This window comes from Oryza brachyantha, chromosome 3, assembly GCF_000231095.2.
Source record: "Oryza brachyantha chromosome 3, ObraRS2, whole genome shotgun sequence".
Lineage (NCBI taxonomy): Eukaryota > Viridiplantae > Streptophyta > Magnoliopsida > Poales > Poaceae > Oryza > Oryza brachyantha.
In genome coordinates, this window is record NC_023165.2 from 28,041,206 (window position 1) to 28,065,596 (window position 24,391).

Consider the following 24,391-nt stretch of genomic DNA (forward strand, 5'->3'; position numbering starts at 1 on the left):
GATCTCTATAACTTAAATGTTGGGAATTAATTTTAGAAATTAGGTTAAAAATATATCTCCGACAGCTTATTAAATTCATTACTAATATTTACATACGTCTAAAATTAGCTTAAAATTAGTTTAATTGTATTTTAAATTTAGGGCATAAATACTTGTTTATAATATAACATAAATACTTGTTTATAATATAAGTTGTTTATAATATAACATAAATACTTGTTTATAATATAAGTTATTTAATTTTAGATTTTTATAGGAGGATGATGTAGTTTTTATGTCTAATATAATTTCTGTTAGAGGGCGTAATTTTTATGTCTAATATTTTTTTAATAAATCCAATACAAGTAATATTTTTTAAGATAAATCTAATAATTTTTTTTAGATAAACCGAATACAAATAATATTTTTTAAGATAAACCTAATAAGTAAAATAACCCAAGTAAAATATAGCATGCTGTTGGAGACGCTGTCCGTGAGCATCCGAGATTCTGAGTTGTGAGGTGCGACTTTGGAATTCTCGCTCAGGAGTTAAAAGTAAAACTAGATGTCGGCATGGCGCCACGCACCCCATCTTAAAATTTATAATTTTCAAACTTAAATTTAAAAATTTTGAATTTTTAATCTTAAATTTAAAGTTGATTTTTAGGTTAGTTTATTTTTCATCTTTACTTTCCAGCTTTTATTTTTTTTCCTGCGATTGCCGATGTTATCTGAGAGCCCCAACACTGCAGGTTGTCTCATTGAACCATCCCCGTGTATCAATAACAAAGTTGTAGTTGTACTAGCATGTGGTATGTCAGATTCATAACGAACCATCCATCTCCATGTTTCTAGTACGAACTCATATCCAAGGTTCCATTATATCAACGTGTTTCCTGTATTTTGCGCCTCATCAAAAAGGAAAGGAAGAAAAGGAACTAACAATATGGCAAACAACAGGTGCACGTACACAGCCACACAGGCAATGACGTTACCGCATAACGTAGGAGAAACAATTTGAACTGTAACAGAAAAGGAGGAAAACACAACTCAATTTTTATTGATATTGGATGGAGATACAAATCAGGAGAATAAGACTAGATGACTCCTTCGAGATCAAATGAGCAAAAGCTTTCGGATGAAGCTGCCCCTATAGTCGTGGAAGCAATAACACTTGGTAAAGATAGGAATTTAGACACGAGAGGTTGCAGACTATGAGGTGTCATCAGATCTCCTTGAACGCAGCGAATAGGTCACCGTTGATGTAGTCGTTGTCCACGAGGCTAACCAAGAAGTAGCTCTTCTGGACCTGAAAGTGAGAGCAACAAAATGTGCAAGATTGTGAGGTGATGCATTCAACATAGTATACAAGGAAATGTTGCATAATGCATTCACCATAGTATACAAGGAAATGTTGCATAATGTGGCAACCCTATCAACGCTGATACAGTGGTTCAAGTAGCATGGAATACACCCAGTTAGAGAGTAGCATGGGATAGGCGGGAAACATACCAAATGCCATTTTGGATGAATGTTTTTAAAACACTTTTTATTTAGATCGAGTGCAAGAAGTACCTTATCTAGTATCTCCCTAGATGAGTCACCCTCAGGGAACAGGCAAGCCCATCCCTTTGACCAAATTTCGAAAGCTTCGTCTTTCCAAACCATAAAGCTCGCTGAGTCAACAACTGTAGGTTGGATTATCTCCTTGCCAGGGAAAACACCCCATGTGACAGCATTCACAGCGTTTGTAGGAATGTTTGAGAATGATTCTCCATTCTTGTCCACGGCAATGTATGTAAGGGAAGGGAATGCTTTGCTCTTCTCAATTAGTTGATCCAGCTTGTCTTTTGAACAGAAGAACTCAACATAGGCCTTCTGGTAAACATAACCTCCTGGGCCGCCCCATCCTGCACAATAGGACGACACCATTAAGCAGGTTGGCAACGCACATATGTCTAGCATTATATGTAAACCCAGAAATCAATGAAAAAAGTTGAACAATCCTCCACCTTAAACAGTGGAAAAACAAGTAGCTAATGCGTCAATTGTAGTGGGCCCAGAGATTATGACAACTTTTGTTGATCAAATATATATCAGAGTTGTTGTAGGGTGATTGATTCCCTCATCTAACAAATACAACTTTAGTTTCATAAATATGTATACAACTGTAGAATTGTATGAGGACTTGTCGTATTACTAGACCAAGAAGGGATAAAATGGGGGCATACATGTGCTAATTTACTCGAACAGGAGTAGGTTATCTATGGCGATATAAACGTTTCACCGTGACTCTTTGTTAGCGGTCACAACCCTTGCATATAAAGGGATAAATGTTATCTATGGGGATATAAAGGTTTCTATGGACTATGGAGTAGCACTTATGCTATTTGCTAACAGTTAGAATAGACAACCGTTGCATTCCCCTTTTCCTCTGAGATGACACAGACTTTCCTGTTGGCATGTATTACCTTTATTCCATATTATAAGAATTTTTGGCGTTCCCTTGGATTGGATTAACATGGATGCTAACGAATCTGGACACATAAATCAAATATATACATTGACCCATATATGAATTTAAGTAAGATTAAAACATCTTATAATATGAAATAGAGGGAGTAGGATACATGTGACTAATGAGTGGTGACTGCACCAGGAGCTGACACTTCAGTACTGCACAGCTCTGGATTATTTCAAACAAGAACTTGGGACCAAAAATGTTTGATGCTACAAGGAATTTGGTAATTTGACACTAAACAATGTAAGCATTTCCTGTCCAGTACTTTGAAAAGCCAGTGCCCATTGCATAATTAATGGTTATAAGGAAAGCTACCCACAAAAGGGGGAAAAAAGCACATGCTTAGGAACCTGCATCCACTACCAAAAATAAGAATAAAATAAGAAAAAGATATAACGTACCAACACTGGGTGAATCAGATCTCTCTCCATTGACAGAAGGTTGGCTGTTGATGGTAAGGAAGCCCTTCAGGTTAATCTTCACCAACTGGTCATCTATTATCTTTGTCTCAGGTTGAAGACCATCAAGCTCAGACCAGGGGCTGCTTGTAAGTTTTCCTTGGCAGAAGTTCATGAATCGCTGTGCAATAGAAACTGGTTAGCAAAGATAATGATATGCTGTTATTTTCTGTGCGTAATGAAGACACAGTATATCATAAAGCTCAGAAGTTACCTCGTTAATGTCTTCAACAGATTTCAGTGGAACAGCCCATTCCTCCTGGAGCTTCTTACCACGCCCACGTGGGCGAGTGAACTGTAAAAGAAACATACCAAAAATTTCATGAAAAGCTGTTATCACCAAAAGCAGCTCTATGTCATAAGGAACGAGTAATGGACATGCCCAACAATTGATGTTGCACAATCTCACATTCAATGCTTGCCAAGTAGTAGTACACAGGTACCGGCACTTTTGGGGGACTATAATATTATTTTTCTGTTGAATTATATGTAAGAGTTCATTTTATACTTTCTGGGTAATGTTTTGGGAAATGCAACTTTCAGAGTATTTCGAAATATTGCACACAGCATATGGGGAGAAGGGTTACGAACAGCAAAGCTTGTAAATTGGAACAGAAGGGCACATAACTTACCTGGTAGTCAGTAAGTGCTCCATATGATGGGTTTCGGGAATCACCCCAGCGCCCATGCGGGTATTGATCCCAACCAAGGGTCCTTGAAATATAGCTCTTTGGTCTGTTAGCCCTGCTCAGTTATCATCATTCACAAAACCAGATCAGAATTTATAACACCAAGACCCACTCACCTTGACAAATTAACTTTAAAACAACCAGAATATAGGGCGAACATCCTCCTTGACACGGAAAACATTTGTTGGGGGCCTCCAAGGCAATGACCTTGCGACCTTGGACTCCTCGATTAATCCAAGGTTCTGGGGACATTTTACTTGTTAGCAATTTCACCAGGACAAAAGTACTGCATCAAGTAAGACGTGAAAATTACCTGTAATATTCCTAGAGCAGACTTCTCCATGTTGAGTGTGTAAAGGTGCAAGGTCTTGATTCCGCTAGCTAGAACTTTCTTGCACATTTCAGTGCCAAGGTGGATTCCATATGCTTTGACTGCCTCCTCATTGTCTTTAATAGGATCCAGTGCAGCGGTGATCTCAGCTGGTATCTGTTATTAAAATCAAATTTTAGAGCGATGTTCCATGGAAAGCAATGAAACAATACAGAACATATTGTAGTTTATACATGAATCCATGTCCAATAGAATGATCACCATGCTATTACTAATTTTGGAGCTACAGAAACAGGTCATACCTTAGTTTTGCAGAATCCAGTCATGCGCAGGAAACCTTTGTAATTATTTATTGGCATTATGCCAGGAACGATGGGGCAGGTTATTCCAATTTGACGGCAGTCATTCACAAACTTGAGAAAAATATCAGTGTCATAGAAAAGCTGCGTAATAATAAGGTCAGCACCAGCATCAACCTGCAGAGAAAACACACATTTGGTAAGCTTACAAAGAAAAAATATGTGCTCGACAAAAAGTTATGTTTTGCAAAAGTTTTACATAATTCCGAAATGACATCTTACGCTAGATCATGTTCAGGTCATTAATTAACTAAGTTGTTTTCATTTGAATTGAAAAAAATCAATATCATTTGTCCAAAGAGAACCTTTTGCTTCAAATAAGCAAGATCGTTGCTGTATGCTTCCAGTGTAGCCCCTTCCGCACTGTGTATTACTTCAGGATGGGCCTCTGACATTTCGAACAAAAATAAATAAATAAAACTTCTAATTTTTAAGGTTGAATATCCACCGATAAAACAGTAAAATTTTGCTAACCTGGATAGCCAGCAACAGTAATACCAAAATAATCACCATACTTGGCCTTAATGTGCCGTACCTGCAATTGTAAAATAGGAGGCAGGTTTGAATATAGATGTGATTTCTATCAGCACAAATATGTTTTTTTATATAATGCTCAATATTGACAGCACCAATCAGCTTGCCATCGTATCCTGGTCTTTTATCATAGTGAATCAAAGAGATATTTACCAAATCAAGAGCACAAGCGAATCCACCAGAAACTTGAACAAACTTGTCCTGACCATGTGGAGGATCCCCTCTAAGTGCCAGAACATTTTGAATCCCATTAGATTTGATTGTTGTTAAGGCCTCATCAATATTCTCAACCGGCATATTGGTGCATGTCAGGTGCATCATTGTTTCCACGCAGACCTGCAAAATATCACCAAAATGATATGAGGAATTATCTATGTATAGGCAGTGTGTATATTCATAAATGATAACGTCAGAATACAACAGCATGATAACTGATTTGCCGACTGCACTGATACCATGCATGCCAGAGAAAAAATATCCAGGCTTACTTGCAGAACTACACATCATCAAGATATACATCATGTATCGGATCAGCAGAACTGTAATCCATAAGGAACACACATATCACTAACAAGAATTTTGTCAAAGATCATATCTCTATGAATCCACCCAAAGTCACACAGCATGTCTAGCGTCCCCACCATGTGAGCAAATTCGTTCTAATTGTGTGATTGTAACACTATTCACTCATCCACTGATCACTAGCCAATGAAACTAAAGCAGTCGTGGTTCAATAAACCACAACACTTTCTCACGGAGAATTACTCCCAACATCACCCTTTCCATGAACTGGGAGACCAGCTAACAGGATGGATCAACTCTGTGGGTTTTCAGCCGAATTCCAACCACCACAGCTCAAAAGCTATACTCAGGCACTAAACCTTGTGGCATTTGAATAAGAATGGAAGTATGGAACCTCGTGCTGCATAACTCATTTGCAAACCGCACTGGCGCTCAAATTAGGCATTATTATTTCTTGACCTATCAGCATTAATCGCAGAAATCATCTGATCGATTATCATCCAAACTGCTCTTATATCACCATTCCACATCCTCGTCATCCGACAGTACAACAGCACCGTATCAAACAAATTTCGACCCAAAGTATCAACGTGAACTATTGCAGTATAACCGTGCACTCGTCAGCGAAATTCTCCGAGACCAAAGAGAATGCAATTAAGCAAATCTAATCAACATGAAGCATCAAACCGCACACAAATCCCAATACCCATACTAAACAGGTCACTAAACTCCGCATTGGCGCCATGTCCGCACAAAATAAGGCCCTCCGTCACCGAAAATGGCATTTCATCAAACCCATTCCCTTCTCATCAAACCAGTACAGCGAATCTAATTATTGAAACCCATGATCCAAAGCATCCAACACAACACGTATCGCCGTCTCCTACGGCGCATTCCGCCTCGCCGAACCAAATCGAACCGACGGCACACGAACGCCGTGCGCTCCGAGACAGATCAGATCGGACCGCGCGCGAGAGCGAGAGAGCGGGAGCAAGGCGGCGACACACACACGCGCGCGCGCGCGCGCACACAGGCTTACCATGTTCTGCATCCGGTTGGCGATCTCGAGGGTGAGGTCGGCGGTGGATCCCCCGGCGCCCCAGGTGATGTCGCAGAAGTTGGGGCCGTGCGCCACCATGCGGTCCATCCGCTCGAACAGGTTGTCGAGCCCCTCCTCCGTCTTGGGCGGGAAGTATTCGAAGGAGAACACCGTCCGGCCATCCGCCGCCGCCTCCCGGATCTTCTCGATCACCTTCATCTCGAACCTTCTAGAACCTTCCCTCCCCTCCCTCTCCTTCCGATGCTTCGGCTTTGCGCTCTAATGGCGTCGTGCGCGGGCAGAGGGGAGGGGACGGGGGAGCGAGTGGGTTTATAGGAGATCTGACTCCACCAACCGCAGCCAACTGGATGGACCCGGTGCACGTGAGCGGCCGTGTCACCGGCCGGTGGGTCCCACCCGCAGGAGGCTCGCGCTGCTCGTGGTGCGGGGGTTGGGTGCAGGGAGGCGTTGGTGGGCTGGGCGCACGGGTCTTTGCTGTCGCAGTCCCGCACCAACCAAAATGTTGGGTAAAGGGCACTGACCAGTGAGGACCGAAGCTTATTTAAAAGGAAAATTGAGTTGTTAGATCGTCGTCCGGACGTGCGGTCACTGACGTGTGGGCCATCATATGAACAGGTAGGCATATTCTTTTGTCCCCGTGCAATTATTTTGTGTGAATTTCGTGGATATTTGACTATTCTTGATCCTTGTTGTGACACTTTTGCGGATTTGATGACACTGTCACAATTTGATTGAAGTTTTTATTTATTAAAATTTTATAATCTCGTTACTAATGGTAATAGTTTATCTAAAGACCACTCTATTACAATACATTTTTGTGACCTTAAATTGACATACAGTGATTTCTTATTATTATACTCTTATGTCATATATGCGATATATTAATAAAGTTGTCTTTAATCAAACTTTCATCCAAGTAAGCCGTACATTGTAAAAAGGAGTGGAGTAAATGCACAGTGAGAGGATCGTGATACCTTCTCTCAGTTTCCACTAAAATTTGTCACAACACTATATTTTAAAATTGAGGGAGTAAGTTAGTACTAGGACATGAGAAAGTAGTGTTCAATTTACTACTGCTATTTAGAGCAACACCAGTGTGAGTGTGAAATCGAACTGTGTATAAAACAACCCAATACAATGGCTTATTAGCTTTTGCGCGTATGTTTTTTAACTATTAAACAATATGTTTTTTATAAAATAATTTGTACATAAAAGCTCACCATCTCATATATATCATTAAATAGTTATAAAAAATAAAATAATCTTTCATCTTTATTAAATGAATAGTGCCAATGTATTTACTTCTTTTGCTTTTTTTATTTGACGTCAATAACTTTTATGTCCACCTTTTTTATTTAAAAATTTAGATAAATTAAAAATTATTTATTATGATTTAGATTCATTACTAAAGGAACTTACAACATGACTTATAATTCTTTATATTGTTTAAAAAAATTAAATTAAACAAATGGTTAAACATAAATTGAAAATCAATCACGTTAAATAAAAAACGGAGTAAGTATGTCACATTTGAAAATCGACAAGGTTTATACTCTTTACTAGTAGTTAGTCTATTGTTGTGTGTCAGTCTGTCAGATAAAAAATTGAACCACAAAAAGAGTCTTACCAAGCGATTAAAAATGGCTTGCACCCGTTGGCTGGCCAACCATGGTTCACGCGTGTGAGCATGAACATTGAGATTTTTGCTTGTGTGGGTCCCACAAAACCAATGCTAAACACTGCCGCTATTGAACCGGAATGTTGTTCAGCACAGTGAGTGCACTGAATGTGGACGCGTTTGACGAGTTGACACTCGACAGTAGACTACTCCTACCAACCTTATTACCGAGTCCTGACAGTAACACAGTGGAAAAACCGGCTCCTCTAACCAAACAGTCCGACTAAACTATTTTATATCGTCTAAATAAGATAAATTATAAATAATAATAACTGATATTATCTAGTACCAGCACGACAGAGATTGATGTCAGCGTACAAAGTACTAGCACGGAGCGTGAAGATGGAGCGGCATGAAGGGACAACGCTGGCGAGCGACGGAGAAAAGATGACACCAAGGAACTGTTTGGCTGATGCCCTGGCCTAAAAGCTCCCACTCAGACATATACATCCAACCATAAACACACAAAATTAAACGTGCCCGACTCGACAACCCCCATGGCACCAGCGAGTAGCTAGCGGCGTTGGCAAGCGAGGAGAAGACGCGATGTAGAGTCAACTCCCGTTCGAACGGGAGTCCTTTCTCTGAATTTTTTTCTCAACAAAACGCCAAATCCAAAGAGATTTCAAGCCCATAAAGCAATCAGGCCCATTGGGGCCCAATTGGTGAGCCCAAGGCCCATGAGGACGGAGCCAACCCACCCAACCCAATCGGCAGCAAAACGTTATCCGGTTCAAAGCCGAGCCGGCGTCGCCACTCGCGCACCCCTCCTCTCCTCCGACCTCAGCTTCCTCCCTCCCTCCCCGTCGCTCGCCATGGCGGCCTTCGCCCCCGCTTCCCCCTCGCCGGCGATCTCCGTCTCCCCCTGGCGCATGTCGTCGCTGCGTGCCGCTCTCCCCTCCGCCCGCCCCTCCTCGGCCGGGAAGCTCCGGTCGTCGTTCTCGCCCGCGGCGGCGGCCACGGCGGCGTCGGTTGGGTGCCTCAGCTCCTTCTCCGGCCTCGCCCCCATATCGCCTCTCCTCTCCCTCGGAGAAGGTAAAGGAGTGGTATCTGTATCACCCCGCCTGATTTATTGAGCCCACTCGAAATTGCAGCGTCGTCGCAGTGGGAGATATACTGTTTACGAGGAAATGGGAGGGTGACGGTAATTAGGGGAAAGAAATTAAATGTAATTCGAATTGTGGGATGCTGCCTCTAATGCAGTATCGTCTAATATCTTCAATGGAGATTTGAATGTAAGCTCTAGTTGTTCAACCAAACCCTCAACCCCACCATTTTAGTATGGTGTTCTTTGGTGTGTATACATTATAATATAAATGCTTGATGCATTTGTATATTGAATGTAGACTACTAGGCTTCAGTGTGGTTAACATACTTGTACAGTTTGTTACATCACAGGTCATATATGCGATTTTGAATGATTGTTGTAAGATAAAAATGTGTAGGATAACTTTAACTAGCTTTGTCTACCTAAAACATGTGAAGGCTTTCTGCTTCACCTGGAATAGCATGCCTAATTTTTATGAGTGGGTGACACTAAGAAAAGTTTACAGTGGATTCATCTGAAAAATCCTAGGAATTTCACAGTAAACTCATTCATGGACTTTGTTGAATTTCTTTCAGAGACTTCAAGCTTTGAGCATCGATTATTTGGTATTGATGCCCGTGGGAGGATAGTGGCAATGAGACATGGGAGGCGTGTTCCTAAACTTAGCAGACCTCCAGATCAGCGAAAAGCACTTCTCCGCGGGCTGACCACACAGCTGCTGAAGCATGGAAGGATAAAGACTACCAGGCCAAGAGCAAAGGCAATGAGGAAGTATGTTGAGAAGATGATCACACTGGCAAAAGATGGGTCTCTTCACAAGAGGAGGCAGGCACTAGCATTTATCTATGAGAAGCATATAGTCCATGCGTTGTTTGCTGAGGTTGCAGACAGGTATGGGGAAAGAGAGGGAGGCTACACAAGGATCATCCCAACATTTCCAAGACGGGGAGACAATGCACCTATGGCTTACATTGAGCTTGTCTAGGTAAGTTAATTCCCCATCAAATAAGTCTCAAGAAGTGGTTCTACTATGTCAGCCTAGTCCGGTTCTTTTATTTACAACTGAAAGGAATGATCATTATGTAGGTTAGAGCATGTAATGCAGGACTTAAATAAGCAGCAGAGACTCTGGTACATGTATTATCAGAACATGACATGAAGAAGTGCAGAGAACTGCTGTGTTTTTGGTACATGAAAGTGTTGGAGTGTATAAAGTGAATTACTCGTCTTTCTCTATCAGCTTAGGCTTTTAGGTGCAACTAGCTGTTACATGCAACTTAACAGAAAGTATTACCCGAAAATAATGTGCTAAAACAAAAGAAGTTGATGTGGGTGGATGGCAAAAGCAAAACGCACATTTATCTATCGTTCCACATGAACCTCTTCTATATGTAGGAATAATGGAATAGTAGTCTGCTACTTATGGAACATAGGATGTCTAACTAATGTCTTATCCGCAGGTGGCGGTTCATTCGAGCATGCTGCTTAGGAGCAGGGGTCAAAAACTGCCTTTTGAATATTTGTTTACATGTTTTCTTTTGTAACATTGTGTAGATCATGTATGATATTTTAAACAGTCAAATTTCTATGCTGTAATTGCCAAAGCATTGTGCTGCTACATTTTGTTGTGTTCATGGCGTCATAATCTGGTGCCGTTGAAGTTATGGACTGTTTTTCTGTCAGTTACTATACGATAGCACAAATGCAAGTAAACCCCTGAGATGAGATTTTTGGATATAGTGTTTCAATGTTTCTGCAGTTATGTCTTGCAATGAAACATGTCAGTGAGCAATATTTTACTGTTATTGAATTTATGTATTTGGTGGAGATGTGTTAAATTTTCAACAGGTAGTCAGGATGGCCGAGTGGTCTAAGGCGCCAGACTCAAGTTCTGGTCCTCTAACGAGGGCGTGGGTTCAAATCCCACTTCTGACATAATTATTATACCTTTTTACGCTTCTTACTATACATAATTATTATACCTTTTTACGCAAAAGGTTGATTTGTTTTATTTTATTATTGTTATTGGCCTTTGGTCTTGTATGATAAAACATTACATGATTATTATACCTTTTTACGCAAAAGGTTGATTTATTTTAATTTATTATTGTTATTGGCCTTTGGTCTTGTACGATAAAGTAATGCGACTTATAATTTTATACAAAGGAAATTTGGTTTTTGTGGAGATAAAACCTATTATGCAAAGTTATTTGGATCATTAAACTGGAATGAAACCTCTACCAAAATTAATAAACTAATATTGATCAATCGGATGTAACATTTAAATGATATGTTAGCCTACGAAACCGTGAAGCAAAAAATTATTTAAAAAACTTATTTTATTTATCAACTCAAACATGTTGCGATGATAATTAAAAACCATACTATAATACTTTACACTTATAACGACCCCTTTTTAATAATCTCATGGTACGTACCCAATGGACTGTATGCTGCTCCTGCTCTAACCCTACTCAAGTTTACACAGCAGCCGTCCCGGTAGTGTCTGCAGGTCAGATATGAGCTGCCACGGCGACATGGCTCCGACGTAGAGGCTTAGAACACTGTCCATTGTCCAGCAGTAGAGCATGAGACATGGTGCCTCTCCCACGTCTGCAACAACCGGAAAGTAAAGCGGATCGTGCCACGAGTTAAGTTACTTCACTGCAGTTTTAAGACGTGAATTTTAGGGGATATTTTTGTTTTTTTTGCATAAAAAAACCAAACGGTATATTTGTAAATAAAAAATATTTTTTTATTTATGTGTTCATGGTGAATTAAAAGTTAAACTGAAACATAAATCATGATGATAAAAACCTCAAAATCAATTTAAATTTAAGGTTAAGATTTAAATTTTAAATTATAAACAGAATGTAAAAGACGAGGGTGTTAGTTCGTTCGATATCGCTGATGAAGAATTCGAATCCGCTCGGCACCGCACACGACGTCGTACGCACGTCGCGAGTCCATCTGTCGAGCACACGCGGCGGCGCTCTGACGTCGAATCGCCGTAGCCCGATCGACGCCGGCCGCCCGGCATCACTGCAGAGAAATCGGATACTCCGCTCGGCTCGCTTCGCTTGCACGCCGGCGCGGTACGTACGCCCCCACCCCCGCCGCGAGCCGGGAGCGCATATCTTTGTCGCCTCCATTACGCCGGCCATGTGCGCGCCCGCCGGCACGGTAGGGGGCGCCCCCCCCCCCCCCCCCCCCCCCCGGTACAAATCCGCAGCACGGCGTGGCGTGGCGCGGCGCGGGCGCGGGAGCGCGGCTGCCTGCCTGCGCGCGCCAACGTGCGCTGCCTCCCCTCCCCACCGGCGCGCGGATTAACGCCCGTCTCCAACCAAGGCGGAATCCTATGCCGCTGCTGCTCGATACGCCATTCGCATCGGCGACATCCTGCACGCGGCTGGCTTGGTTTTTTGGCTGCTACGGTTTGTCGCCTAGATCATTGCTCCATGGCCCACACGATTCTCCTCCTCCTCTCCCGCAGAATTAACAACGGTTTAACGCTTGATGATGATTATTAGCACTGGCTGTCACTGTGCGATTCAGTTGATGGCTCTCATATGCAACAGCTTGTGTTGGCAGACAGCAGGAGTCCAGTAGTCATCATTCTTGGTCACCTGCTGAGTCCATTCCATCCTGGCCGTTTCAGTAGCCTTGCACGTTCAGTGCTAAGATGAACCTGCATGCTCAAATCAAAGAACACCCTTTTGATTGCTTTTTATGTATGGTCTTAACACAAAGAATGGATCAGAATGGTGATCAAGTGAGCATGTGTAACTAACTGCTTCTGAACACTGTTCACCTGGGGCTATATACTAGTAGTGGTAGACTGACACTGTATTTTTACTGTCAGGTTTTCACTGTACTCTGTAGCAGATCTGCGTACCAAGAGATTGTCCCCTCTCTCTGCTCATCAGCGCAGCCTTCTCTCTTTCCTGAATTATGGCGCAAAAACAGAGCATGCATGGAGCTGCAGGGCGCATGTGAAGGCTGATGAGTAAAGCGAGAGCTGAAAAGGGCAAACACAAAAGTTGATGCCCCGATCAGAGCATCCAGCTTACCTGGTTTTCTTCACAAATCAGAAAAAAAAAAAAGAAGAAAGAAGCAGGTTTCGTTTCAGGTTTTCTTCAGATCATTCAACCTCTTTTTTACTGAATTATCAGCAGATGTTAGCTACTAGTAAACTGAACTGCTGTTTTCTTTCAGGTTTCAGAGTTTCAGTTTCACCCAACGTCTAGTAGCACTACCAGATCGAGCATCTGAACTGGACAACGCATAAAACAAAACAAGGCACAGAGCCACAGGGGTACATTCACTTCAGGTCCTCAAGTGAAGGAGTGAAATATTGATAACCAGATCACAGCACAGCTCACTGTGTCTCCTGGAGAAGTGACTTTCAGAGGTTGTCACAGTACTACTAGCTGATTGCTGCTGGTTTTTCTTCCCTCCTTTTCATTGCTTCTCCTCTTGTATGCAAACACTTCTTTTCTCTGGGGGTACTTGACAAGACATTGTCTCTTGGCTAGCATGGTCCACAGCTATGTATATGTACATTTCTCCCATCTTGTTTTCATAGAAAGGGAAACAATTTATGCCCTTTTGGTGTGTTTAGTATGATTTGTATGTAGGTGATCATAACTGTGGCATTTTAGGGAACATAGTAAGTAGACCCATCTGCACTGAATGTACATATCAAACATAATTAACATCTTCTTTTAGATAGAGCGGATATGATAAGGATTTATTGTTTGGTACATCCTTCCTAGAGCCAGCTATTGCTAATTAGTAATTTGTATTGAAGATTTCATCTTTAGATTTCTTTTCTTTTCTTTTGTTTCAGTTTGGTTGCCTCCAAGAGTATATTATTATATTTCTTGCAAATGTTTCATCGAGGTATTTTATTTGAAATGGAGACAAGATCATCTTCCTACAGTGCAGTACCCACCACACAATGACTCACTAGTAGGTCTAAAACTCTATTCTACATCACTGAAAGGATCTTCCTCATGTGTACTGACAGTGACAACATTGTTTTCTCTCCAGCTACCGACACATTTTACCCCCAAAAAAACAAAACAAAATACTGAGCATTTTTTTGGCTCTGTGTATATTATTGAGTAAACTATTAACTAGAAACTGTCCCCATTGGCTGCTTGAACAAATACAGTTCAAGAAGCTAGATACAGTCTTAGTCATGACTCATTACTTCATTAGGGTCCATACCACTAATAAATGCTTGACAGCCAAAATTGAAATGTCAGGAAATACCTATATATTGAATGAAGAGCTTAAAAGGAGAATTTGGATTTAACTATAATGACAAAACAGACAGTTTGGAAACAGCAGCATGAGGATTTGGCCTCTCCAAAATTACCAGGTATATCACACTTAAAAGGGACACAACAACAAGTTTCTTTTGGTACATGCCCAAATGTTTTAGATTTGACAAACTCACACTTTTGCAAGAATGTCCTCCTTGTCAACCATCAAATTGCAAGACTATACAATGTATTTGCTATTTATTTATCATCACTATGTAAAGATTATATTTAGGAGCAGTTAAAGATTGAACTATGAAAGTTTGGCAATACTAACATTCATGCCTGAGTTGTAACCTTGACTGAGCAAGGAATTCTAACCATAGGAGAATATGTAAACCCATATTTTATATTTACATATAAGTACAACTTGGTCCTCTAAATATACATGTTAATGGATCCTATAATTTCTTGTATAGAAAATGTATAGCTATAACATATCTACACCAAATGAAAGTTATACTTCTGTCATTTTTTAGGCATATCACCAAACGAGAGGGGAGCGATTCCCCACCTAATATCCGCAGCAAATGATTTATGATGACATAATAAAAACTTCATTTTCCATGTGATGAAAAAGTCTATACGCCATGACAACTAACGTATAGATATGGACAATTATACATCACGCAAGCTTAAATGGTGACATTTTTTTCTTCCGTCATTCTTGTCACCAAAATTTGATAGCGGCGTCACCACATAAGTTACCTAAATATAGAAATAAAAAAATACTTATATCAACATAATCATTTTATAATCCAATATCACATATACAATCTTTACGTACTAAAAACCTACCACGTATTAACGACCTAACCACATCTGCAAACCGCAGGTAAAAACATTTACGCACAAACCGTAGAACCACGTTAGTATCGTTCTCACGACGCGGACGTCGCGTGACCCGCAGAACTGATAAAGAGAAAGATAGCGACATTTTCTCCACCCTTCTTGATTGTTTATCTCCTCATTTCATGTTTTTTTTGGGGTTCTTCTTAATGATGCTATTTTCAATTTTCCACTGGTGTCGTATTGTGGCCTTTGTGGGGGGAGGGTGTTGCGAAGGAGAAGAACCAAAAGGGTTCCAGAGCGGCAGAAGCCAGCAGTCTTGCCTGGCTGCCAACCCAGCCCTCACCCCTCTCCCTACGCTGCACCAAAGCAGCGAGCTTTTTTACCTCGCTCCCTTCCTTCCTACCACCCCACACACCACCATCTCATCTCCTCTCCTCGCCTCTCGTCGCCGCCATGTCGGGGCTGTACAGCCCGGGGTTCTCCCCGGCGAGGAACCTCTCCCCTCAGATTAGGAGCGGCAGCCAGGACGTCGATAGGTACGACGGCGGCTTCGTTTCCCGTGTTTCTTGGGCTTTGGTTGTTGTTGTCACCCCCCCTTCTTCTTCTTCGCTTGGTTGGTTGGGTTTCTTGGGCTGATGAACTGATGGCGGTGGTGGTGTTGCTGCGATTGTTTGTTGTTGTTTGGGTTGATTGGTTTGTCTTTGTTGCAGTCAGTACCTGGCCGAGTTGCTCGCCGAGCACCAGAAGCTGGGGCCGTTCATGCAGGTGCTGCCCATATGCAGCAAGCTGCTGAGCCAAGGTGAGATCTTTTTTTGGTCTCCCCTCCTTATCGTTTCTCGATGTGCGAACGAGATTTTTGTTTGGTTTTTGAGGGAGGTGTGTGTCTCCTTGCAATCGATGAATTGGGAGCTTGCACGGTTCCGATGCTTCTTGGATGGGCGCTCACTTGAGATGGCATTGATGGTTTCTGGGTTCTGGCTCTGTGCTATCATCTCCTCTGCGTGCGATGTTTGGGTGTCGTTCCATTTAGATTTGTGGTGTGGTGTTTCCTCAAGCGGACAGAGTAGATGATCAGGCTTCTGCAAGATAATGTTGTCACTTGTTGTTTGTGACGATCGATCTAAACTATACTGGAGATGCTGTAGAACAATCTTCTTGGCTGGAATACCGCGAATCACTGCTGTTGGTTATGTTTTCTAAGATGGGCATGTTTGATGTCTTACCAATCCATCTAATCACTATATATTGGTAAGAATCATATGTTTAGTTTAGAGTTGATTTTAACAGTAGGATGCAAAAACAGTGGTAGAAGCTCGTGGATTGAACTAGTGGACAGTGGTAAATGTTTTCTATGGACGTCAAGTCGTCAACCTTATGCTTATCTCAATCACCATCGAACAATCAATGTACATTACCAGCACGACGATTTCAACATTTTTAGACAGCCCTTGACATCATCGGCCGTATTTGACATAAGTGATTTTGAAGCTATTAATAATTTTAACTGTCCAAAAACTAACCCGAGGAATGCTTTGCTTGATATACAGCCTCTTCCTTGTGCTGATGCTGGGAAAAAAAAAATCTGAAACTGAAACCAAACTCATTTTGTTGTTTGATCGGGATAAACTGCTGTGTCAGGTCACTTCTATCCGTGTGCTGTTGCTGTACATATGCTTAGACCATAATTTATAGGATTTTATTTATCATCACATTGTAGCTTGAGAAATTATGTCTTCTTTATTGAGAACATCAATAATTGTTCTATTATAATTTGTAAGTGGTGATGTTGGATCAAATCTTGCATCACAGTACCATACTATTTGTTTAGATTACCCTGTGGATACTATACTCTGGCCATCTGTATATTGTAGGCCTACCATAAGTATATAAAAGAGGGATTGGGTCTAATGCTATTCATATGTGCTTTTAGGTACCTGTCTTTCTCCTGTGGATGTTTATCTGTTGTATAATGAACTACCATTTCTTCTATTCTTCTTCTTTTGAGAGGATGAACTATCATTTCTTACTTTGGTTCTGACAGAAAAAAAATCCAGTACCAATGTCCAAAATTCTGATTCTAATAAACGACTTATCCGCTTACTCTGACATTTATGCTACTCAGAAATTATGCGGGTATCAAACATTGTCCACAACCATGGATTTGGTGATTTTGACAGACGATTTAGAAGTCCTAGTCCGATGTCATCACCAAACCCCAGATCAAATCTCCCTGGAAATGGGTTCAGTCCTTGGAACGGCCTACACCAAGAGGTAGGCATTCGACAAAACTTATTTTCAATCCAATGTATCACTTTTACTCTGAGCTTAACAGCTAAGAGTGCATTAAGCCACTAATATGATAATTTCTATGCAAAATTCACTCCCCTTTTTTCCAAGACACTGGCTGCTACTCATATCCAAGATGATTTGCCAAAATTACTGATAAATCATTATCCTTGCCTTTTTTGAACTATGCAAAAGAGATTAGGTTTTCCTCAAGGAGCCAGCATGGATTGGCAGGGAGCACCACCGAGCCCTAGTTTGCATGTTGTAAAAAAGATTATGCGTTTGGATGTCCCGGTTGATTCTTACCCAAATGTATGTCTCCAGTTCTTCTGTTATATTAGTTTTAATGAAGAATAATGCTTGAGCTCTTTTAATTGCTTATGCTCCTTTTACTTTCTTCCAGTTCAATTTTGTGGGACGCATTCTAGGGCCTAGAGGTAACTCTCTAAAGCGGGTAGAAGCATCCACTGGCTGTCGTGTTTTCATTAGAGGAAAGGGTTCCATCAAAGATCCAGGGAAGGTAAGAAAGTTTCCGGTGTTTGCTTTTCATGTGCTTTTGTTGCTTTTTGAATCATCGGGATATTGTTGTGCCAATAATTAGTTACAACAAACTATTTTTTTCTTAAGATAACATCAGCATCTTACTTTACTAATACATTGATTAGGTATGCAAAATTTGTGGGTTAAACTCCTGTTGGTAGCACTTTAATTTCAGTAAGTACTATATTGGAACTGTCTTCCTATGCAAGGGATTTCATCTCTTACCATGCTTTCTGTTTTATGGCCTATTCACAATCCAAATACCAATTTTCTGATATTTCATCCTGCTTAACTCATACCGAAGTTTTAATTTCTCTGCTTTTGCCTCTTGACATGTGCTTCCTCTTTGCAAAGAATTAAAATTTACACATTTGCTTCCATGTATCTTTCAAGGAGGACAAACTCCGTGGAAAACCGGGCTATGAACATCTGAGCGATCCACTGCACATTTTGATAGAGGCTGAGTTCCCAGCCAGTATCATTGATGCAAGATTGAGACATGCACAGGAGGTTATAGAAGAATTGCTAAAACCAGTGGTGAGTAATCTGAATACACCCTATTTGTGCAGGCCTAGAGTACTTTTGCTTGTCCCTAGCCTCTGAGGAAACTGATTGATTTGCGGAGAATGCTAAGAAAATATGATGCCCCTAGTATGGGTTCGAATTGTCAATGACTAGGCTGAATGCTTCTCTCTATTTTCTTGAGGAAACCATTTTCCTTTTTCGCATGTTCTGTTCTGGACCTCGTGCATGATTGTGCATGAATATCAATGCTTCTTTCTCCAGCAACCCCTTCTATTTGTAATGAAGTTTTGATGGGCCTGACTAAATGAAATCGTAACGGTTTCGGCTGCAGGATGAGTCACAGGATTTCTACAAAAGGCAACAGCTTAGGGAGCTGGCAGTGCTAAACTCAACCCTGAGGGAGGACAGCCCCCATCCTGGGAGTGTCTCTCCATTCAGTAACAGCGGTATGAAACGCGCGAAAACGGGCCAGTAGTGAAGCAACTCCACCACCCTTTGAGCCTTTGAGGTGGTGTCCAGGTACCTTATGGCCTCAAAGGATGACAGTGGCACACCTTCAGGCAATGTTTTGCCATGTGTGTGTGTGTGAAGGAAGCAATGCAATGCACCTTCACTAGATGAGTTTGGTATCAGTCTGATTTTCGCCTTGACTTAGGGGAAACTGCAGGAACAATGACAATAGTCGCGGATCGTCCGGTCGATCCATCTTGGTTTGTTGTAAGGTCTCCAGAACATTTGTTCTATCTGTTATTGACTGTTAACCCTATGATAGGTTATCTCCATGACAAGCTAGACAAGGCCTGATATGTGAGCCTTTTTATCCTCTCCATTTACCCCTTTTAGGTGTTTAATTAACCTTGTATTATATCCTCACATTTATGGATCCGCGGAAAATAAAAAGGGTGTCAAGGGTCACCCCTTTCTACCTTACAGTATGTCAGTATTTGGTTAGAGTATTTTTCCCAACCTTAAGATACCATGAGGTACCACCGTTTTCTATGTAAAATTTAGTATCTTCTAAAGGACGTGAAAAATACTCATTTGATTAAGTTGTGAACAATTCCAAGTTATCAACAATGTCATAACCTTATGGGATCCGTATGGGTGTCACAGAGTGTTCATGGGCCATGGTGGTTTGGTTTCCAAGCTTGATTGAGCTCATGCAGGCATGGCTGGCCGTGGGTCTCCTCCAAACGCGCAGCATCCTAAGATGAGATGCTGTCCGCTTGCTGGGGCACAGCCTGATGAGACCACCAGGTTTTTGCAACGTCATGGTGTTGCAGAGCAGAGGACAGGAAATGATCTCAAGGAGGATCTGTGAAAGTCTCATGGATTTTAGGTGATGGATGGCAATAGTTGTTCTTGTTCCTGTCAGGCTTGGCCATCATCCATGATGCCAACAGAATATGCTTTGCATAACGGTTATGGAGGTAAAGCATGTGAAATTGCATGGCCATGGTTGGAGCTCAGCAAATGGAGGGAATTTTGTATCTATCATATTATAAATATTTATCTGTGTAAGTTGAATTGCCATATAGGATACACGCCATGTTTATGAGTAAATTCAGGGAAATGTCAATTTACCCGCGAGTAAATTTCACAAAACCACAATTTATACACGAGTAACTATCCAGAGGAAGAGACTCGTAACAGAAGCTATATGGCTGAAGCGGTGTCAAATAGTATGTGCGGTATGCCGGTATATAAATCCAGTTAGTTCCCAGATTGCTGCTCTATCTAACAATGAACAAATTCAAATAAGTTGCACAAGCAGAAAACCTGCACAGAGTAATATGTGCATCTTTTTAATAAAACATAAAAGGATAGACCATAAACCAAACATCAAAATTACCGACGATTTACTGCAGAGCTCTGGTGCAGATCTGAACACCAAAAGATACCAGAATTATCTCAGGCAAATACAACTCTTCTACTCAGTACTCACCAACAAAAAGGATATTCCACTCACCACACAATATGCAAAAAAAGGGATACATTTCCAGACAAAATACTAAGCTTAACAATATTGCGAATGACAAATCAAATTAAAATCACATGCTGATATAATTAATGCTCAAAAGAAAACTTTTCAGTGAAAATTCAACTTGACATGACATTATGTACTGCACGTCCACGCCACCAAAAAAATGTGTTCCAGCCCAACAGTACTGTGCACATTAAACGGTCAGCTGCCACAGAGGCTATATTAGCCATAATTAAACCTGGTATCTGCTACTGTTAGGCGGACTCAGATTCAGTGACATTGTTCCATGACATTTTCGGTGACATTGAGTCACTGACGTGTGAAATCCATGTGGGTCCAGGCACATGTGGGTCCCACATGTCAGTGACTCAATGTCACCAAGAATGTCACGGGACAATGTCACCAAATCTGCGTCCCTGTTAGGCAGGCAGCTGTAGTAGCCCATAAGTCCAATAAAAGAGGCTTTTATATAACTATTAATAGCACATTATCTAGCCCACAGCCCCACAGAAGTCCAAAAAAGTGACTTGTATGAACTATTAATAGCGCATTATTTCTGCAACAAGATTCGTGATGTACATGCTACATAGTCATCAAACAAGGAAATGAAATGCATCATGGTGAAGTTAAGGCCTGAACATGCACGCAATGGCAAATCTTTTAATTTAACTACAATGGTATAGCCAGAAAATTAACAACAAAACACATATCAGACAAACCATTTAAATATCGCAAAAAGTAAAAGAGCTAACACATAGGTATTGTATAAGAACCCAGGACACAGGTCATGATAACCACTATTGCAATAATTTTCTACTATTTTTGTTAATAACCCAAGACCGTGTGTATATCACAGATAAAAAGATTTTGTTCAGATGCAACTTTAATTCCACAAGCTATCCAAGCCCAAAATATTGTCTCACATTCATATATAGCAGCTACAATACCATATACACACCATAGCATTATTAAATCAGGTCGCATGCAGAGATTTTCACATAAGCAGTTCAGTACTAACCAAGATTACACAATACCAAGTTCCCAATGATGCTATGCATAATAATAAAGCTGCTAACAATAGTAATTACGGATAACTTGACCCTCAGGCCCCGCCAACTTCTTCCAAGCAGGCGGACACAGCATGAAAGGCGCGGACACGGGTTCCGCAGCCCGATCGCTTCTTACGCTTGCCGGAGATCATCGTCCACATTGGCGCCTGGACCTCACAGCTACTGCCCTCCTCCTTGACCCGACCGCCACAGCTCGCACCCTCCTCCTTCACCTGTGGAAGGAGGGTCGGCTTAGCTGGCCCAATTGGCAAGGTGATTGGCCTCACTGCTTCAGACGATTGAATAGTTGGCTTGGCTAGCTCCGGTGGCGAGTAGCAGCGGACAGAGCAGAAGTTGGTGGTGGTATTGCTGGAACAGCGGAGGCGGATGCTGGCGGCGTTGTAGGCGGCGGCGGCCTCCTCTGCGGTGTCGAAGGTGCCAAGCCACAGGCGGCGGCGGAGGTGGGGGTCGCGGATCTCCGCCGCGAACCTCCCCCACGGCCGCTGGCGCACTCCGCGGAACCGCGCTGCGGGCCTCGTCCCAGACGCCGCCGCCTCCCCGATCCTCCCCGCCTCCATCACCCGGCGCTTCACGCCACCATCCACCTTCCCCTTCCCCTTCCCCCTCCCCCGCGGCCGAGGCGGAGGCAGCGGACCCACCTCCTCATCCTCGCTGGAGGACGAGTCCGTGGCGTCGGCGTCGCGCACGAGTATCCGCACCACGCGTCCCCGCGGCGCCGCCGGCGCCGCCAGCTCCTGCAGGCTAGGGTTTGTACCCATGCCTCCACCGGACCACTTCAATCCATACCGGGCCGCCTGATAAGGGTAGTGGCTACTGCTTAGCCTCCGCGCCCGGCCATGGGAGCCGGGGGTTGAAGGCGAGGAGGTAGGGTTTAGCGTTAGGGTTTCCTCCGATCGATGCGGAGGCGGTGCGCGGCGCGTGGGGGTTGCGGTGCAAGCGGGAAGACGCGGGGGGGGGGGGGGGGGGGGGGGGGGGGGGGGGGGGAATGGGTGGAGAAGGCGGGTGCTATAAGCAAAGGCGGGGAGAGGGGTATTCTCGGGATTTTCTCCTTGGAATATTTGGTTGGAATCTACTGTTCAGCCTGAACGTAGGGTGGGGGATATTCTCCGGTGGATTAGGTCGGTCTCAACGCATGTTTTATGGGGTGTTATGCATATAAAATAGGGTGTTATATCAATAAAATTATTGATTTGATAAAAACATTAAATAAGAGTTTCATGAGATGAGAGAGGAGCTTCATCCCCATTAAACTTATCTCGTTCGGTTACCTAGTTTACCGTCTTTGTAACCGTGACATGAAACTATGCATTGAGACTGTCTTATGTTTTTTTATTTATTTTTTTCAAGGGGTTATGGTCTCATTAATTAAAACATAATTTGAATTAAACAGAAATTTGGGAGGTTACCTTCATGTCACCTTTGAGAATTTGATTAAAACATTTATGGTTCTATCGAAAAATACTATGCCTAGGAGGTTTGGTTGCAAGCGTAGATTACATGAAGGAGCCATCCATGTTTTACATGGAATAGTAACTTCCAGCCATTATAGAATAGGGGGAGAGTTTTGATTGTACAAATAGAGATCATAAGTATAGAGATGTTATTTCCTATCTGCAAAATCTAAAAAAACCTACAGTTTTCCATAAAGTTTCATAGTCTAATTAGGTTTTGAAGTATTACATATATAAGTTAATAGCTAGATATTTCAAATGAGACGTAATTGTGGAAATACTCTTGGTGGGTGTAAGTCCAACTTAAAATAGAATTTAGATTATTTAGTTATATTTAGGTGAGTTAACGATTGGCCATGCTATAACCGTAACATCTCTAATAAATATTCCAACACGCATACGACTTGCAATAATATGGTTTTGATTTAATTTATTACCAGATGGACGATACATCCTCTGTGCTCCTTTCCATGATTCTGATTACAACAAATATACTCCCAAGGTATGATGCTGGTGTAATGTAGGAGTATAATCTTTTTTCACATTTCATAACGAAGCCTTGGCATGCTACCATTGGTAAATGTATAACAATGCACAGGTAGCCCCTGCCCCCTGCAGCTGGCCTGATCTCACAGGTTGGGTATCAAAAACTCGAGAACCAGCATATTCGCTGATTGGCATTGTGATTCGGCGCCATGGGATGAAATCCAATTGAAATGTCAGAGATGCCCTTGCTTAGTTTTATATCTAGTTGGTGTTCTTTTTGGAGAGAGAGAGAGGTTTAAGATTTTTTTTTGATTATCTAATTTATAATAACTATTTAAGGGTATGAATAATGAGATTAATTATTATAAGGTAAAAATTTTAAAAAATCAAATGAAAACTTGTATATATAAATTTGTACAAAACACACCGTTTAGGAAACGTGCCAATACAAATTCAAAATCCATGTTCCAAAAAGAACATTAGATTCTGAGTCGACTCACAAATAAGTCTACCATTGCCCATGAAAGCTGTTTGTTAATGTCATCTCCATACCATAAGCAAACGCTACTGCCTCCATTCCCAATATAAACATTTATATGTTGTTTAGCATAGCCAAAGGAGATGTCAGAAGATTTTATTTTAATCACTTTGGTAATCTATTTTTAAACTTTGAATTGATAAGATTCCCTTTCTAAACATTTAATTGACTTTGAAATCATTAGAATGACAAATAATATGAACTAGTGCAGAA

General features: G+C 41.6%; 4 protein-coding genes and 1 non-coding gene across 5 annotated transcripts; 3 read left to right on the forward strand and 2 right to left on the reverse strand.

Annotated features, from left to right (window-relative positions):
• Nucleotides 1-1,011: 1,011 nt before the first annotated feature.
• Nucleotides 1,012-6,738, reverse strand: LOC102705145 (probable methylenetetrahydrofolate reductase). Its single transcript, XM_006650724.2, has 12 exons — nucleotides 6,433-6,738; nucleotides 5,025-5,207; nucleotides 4,812-4,872; nucleotides 4,643-4,725; nucleotides 4,281-4,454; nucleotides 3,961-4,134; nucleotides 3,789-3,889; nucleotides 3,591-3,702; nucleotides 3,173-3,253; nucleotides 2,902-3,079; nucleotides 1,555-1,889; nucleotides 1,012-1,288 (listed from the first exon to the last, which is right to left on the reverse strand). Exons 1-12 carry the CDS (start codon nucleotides 6,649-6,651, stop codon nucleotides 1,205-1,207), a joined length of 1,785 nt encoding a protein of 594 aa, XP_006650787.1. The 5' UTR covers nucleotides 6,652-6,738; the 3' UTR covers nucleotides 1,012-1,204.
• A 2,140-nt stretch (nucleotides 6,739-8,878) lies between these two features.
• On the forward strand, nucleotides 8,879-10,865 carry LOC102705418 (50S ribosomal protein L17, chloroplastic). Its single transcript, XM_006650725.3, has 3 exons — nucleotides 8,879-9,166; nucleotides 9,755-10,164; nucleotides 10,640-10,865. Exons 1-2 carry the CDS (start codon nucleotides 8,947-8,949, stop codon nucleotides 10,162-10,164), a joined length of 630 nt encoding a protein of 209 aa, XP_006650788.1. The 5' UTR covers nucleotides 8,879-8,946; the 3' UTR covers nucleotides 10,640-10,865.
• Nucleotides 10,866-11,030: 165 nt separating this feature from the next.
• On the forward strand, nucleotides 11,031-11,114 carry TRNAL-CAA. The gene has a single exon. It is a non-coding gene; the product is annotated as a tRNA-Leu (tRNA).
• A 4,472-nt stretch (nucleotides 11,115-15,586) lies between these two features.
• LOC102705704 (KH domain-containing protein SPIN1) lies at nucleotides 15,587-19,713 on the forward strand. The gene is made up of 7 exons (XM_006650726.3): nucleotides 15,587-15,834; nucleotides 16,009-16,097; nucleotides 17,421-17,569; nucleotides 17,780-17,896; nucleotides 17,988-18,104; nucleotides 18,518-18,661; nucleotides 18,981-19,713. The coding sequence occupies exons 1-7, from the start codon at nucleotides 15,752-15,754 to the stop codon at nucleotides 19,122-19,124; spliced, it is 843 nt and encodes a 280-aa protein (XP_006650789.1). The 5' UTR covers nucleotides 15,587-15,751; the 3' UTR covers nucleotides 19,125-19,713.
• Nucleotides 19,714-21,515: 1,802 nt separating this feature from the next.
• On the reverse strand, nucleotides 21,516-22,653 carry LOC102709829 (ethylene-responsive transcription factor CRF1-like). Its single transcript, XM_006651889.3, has one exon. It carries the CDS (start codon nucleotides 22,459-22,461, stop codon nucleotides 21,736-21,738), a length of 726 nt encoding a protein of 241 aa, XP_006651952.2. The 5' UTR covers nucleotides 22,462-22,653; the 3' UTR covers nucleotides 21,516-21,735.
• Nucleotides 22,654-24,391: the final 1,738 nt, after the last annotated feature.